The sequence below is a fragment of the Borostomias antarcticus genome, assembly GCF_949987555.1.
Source record: "Borostomias antarcticus genome assembly, chromosome: 6".
Taxonomy (NCBI): Eukaryota; Metazoa; Chordata; class Actinopteri; order Stomiiformes; family Stomiidae; genus Borostomias; species Borostomias antarcticus.
In genome coordinates this window covers 31,970,435-31,972,934 of record NC_140239.1, presented here as the reverse complement: position 1 = coordinate 31,972,934, position 2,500 = coordinate 31,970,435, and the positions used below count along the sequence as shown (strand labels likewise).

The 2,500-nt window shown below is 24.3% G+C and overlaps 1 protein-coding gene across 1 annotated transcript in view; it reads right to left on the bottom strand.

Annotated features, from left to right (window-relative positions):
• The window catches only part of ezrb (ezrin b), a 33,821-nt gene that overhangs the window by 12,842 nt on the left and 18,479 nt on the right, over positions 1-2,500 (bottom strand). The window contains 1 exon segment of the mRNA XM_084440167.1: positions 2,125-2,221. Within this exon segment, the coding sequence (XP_084296293.1) occupies positions 2,125-2,221 (97 nt within the window).

The following is a 2,500-nucleotide window of genomic DNA, read 5'->3' as shown; positions in this document are numbered from 1 at the left end:
ATATAAAGGAAATATTATATATACTATATAAAGGCAGTATTATATATACTATATAAAGGAAGTATTATATATACTATATAAAGGAAGTATTATATATAGTATATAAAGGAAGTATTATATATACTATATAAAGGAAGTATTATATATACTATATAAAGGTAGTATTATATAAACTATATAAAGGCAGTATTATATATACACTATATAAAGGAAGTATTATATATAGTATATAAAGGAAGTATTATATATACTATATAAAGGAAGTATTATATATACTATATAAAGGAAGTATTATATATACTATATAAAGGCAGTATTATATATACTATATAAAGGAAATATTATATATACTATATAAAGGCAGTATTATATATACTATATAAAGGCAGTATTATATATCGTATATAAAGGCAGTATTATATATACTATATAAAGGAAATATTATATATACTATATAAAGGCAGTATTATTTAAACTATATAAAGGCAGTATTATATATAGTATATAAAGGCAGTATTATATATACTATATAAAGGCAGTATTATATATAGTATATAAAGGCAGTATTATATATACTATATAAAGGGAGTATTATATATAGTATATAAAGGCAGTATTATATATAGTATATAAAGGCAGTATTATATATACTATATAAAGGGAGTATTATATATAGTATATAAAGGTAGTATTATATATAGTATATAAAGGCAGTATTATATATAGTATATAAAGGCAGTATTATATATACTATATAAAGGCAGTATTATATAAACTATATAAAGGCAGTATTATATATACACTATATAAGGGCAGTATTATATATAGTATATAAAGGCAGTATTATATATACTATATAAAGGAAATATTATATATACTATATAAAGGCAGTATTATATAAACTATATAAAGGCAGTATTATATATAGTATATAAAGGCAGTATTATATATACTATATAAAGGCAGTATTATATATAGTATATAAAGGCAGTATTATATATCGTATATAAAGGCAGTATTATATATACTATATAAAGGAAATATTATATATACTATATAAAGGCAGTATTATATAAACTATATAAAGGCAGTATTATATATAGTATATAAAGGCAGTATTATATATACTATATAAAGGCAGTATTATATATAGTATATAAAGGCAGTATTATATATCGTATATAAAGGCAGTATTATATATACTATATAAAGGGAGTATTATATATAGTATATAAAGGTAGTATTATATATACTATATAAAGGCAGTATTATATATACTATATAAAGGCAGTATTATATATACTATATAAAGGCAGTATTATATAAACTATATAAAGGCAGTATTATATATACTATATAAAGGCAGTATTATATATACTATATAAAGGCAGTATTATATATAGTATATAAAGGCAGTATTATATATAGTATATAAAGGCAGTATTATATATACTATATAAAGGGAGTATTATATATAGTATATAAAGGTAGTATTATATATACTATATAAAGGCAGTATTATATATACTATATAAAGGCAGTATTATATATACTATATAAAGGCAGTATTATATAAACTATATAAAGGCAGTATTATATAAACTATATAAAGGCAGTATTATATATACACTATATAAGGGCAGTATTATATATACTATATAAAGGCAGTATTATATATACACTATATAAGGGCAGTATTATATATAGTATATAAAGGCAGTATTATATAAACTATATAAAGGCAGTATTATATAAACTATATAAAGGCAGTATTATATATACTATATAAAGGCAGTATTATATAAACTATATAAAGGCAGTATTATATATAGTATATAAAGGCAGTATTATATAAACTATATAAAGGTAGTATTATATATAGTATATAAAGGCAGTATTATATATACTATATAAAGGCAGTATTATATATAGTATATAAAGGCAGTATTATATATACTATATAAAGGCAGTATTATATAAACTATATAAAGGTAGTATTATATAAACTATATAAAGGCAGTATTATATCAACTATATATATAGTATATAAAGGTAGTATTATATATAGTATATAAAGGTAGTATTATATATAGTATATAAAGGCGGTCCTCTGAGCTGACTCACCGGGGCCTTCTTGTCGATGGGTTTGATGATGAACTTCTTGTCGTTGAAGGAGATGTTCCTGATCTCGCTCCAGGGGAAGCCGATCTTCGGGGTCAGTCTGGGAGGGGGGGGGGGGGGGTGATGGGGCAGAGGGTGAGTGAGGGTGAGGGTGAGTCTGAACATTCTTACACAGCACACTGTTTATCTACGCTATGACAGCAGGACTTGATACAGTATCAAACACAGCATCAAATAAGTTTGTACTTCCTCTAAATCAGCTCGTACAGATACAGCAGAAACAAGCAGCCATTTTAGGGAAGCCGGTAGTCCTTTATGAGGCTGGTAGATTGAGACCGGTGCTCGTAGGACCCAGGTGTTACACAGTTCTACTGCATCT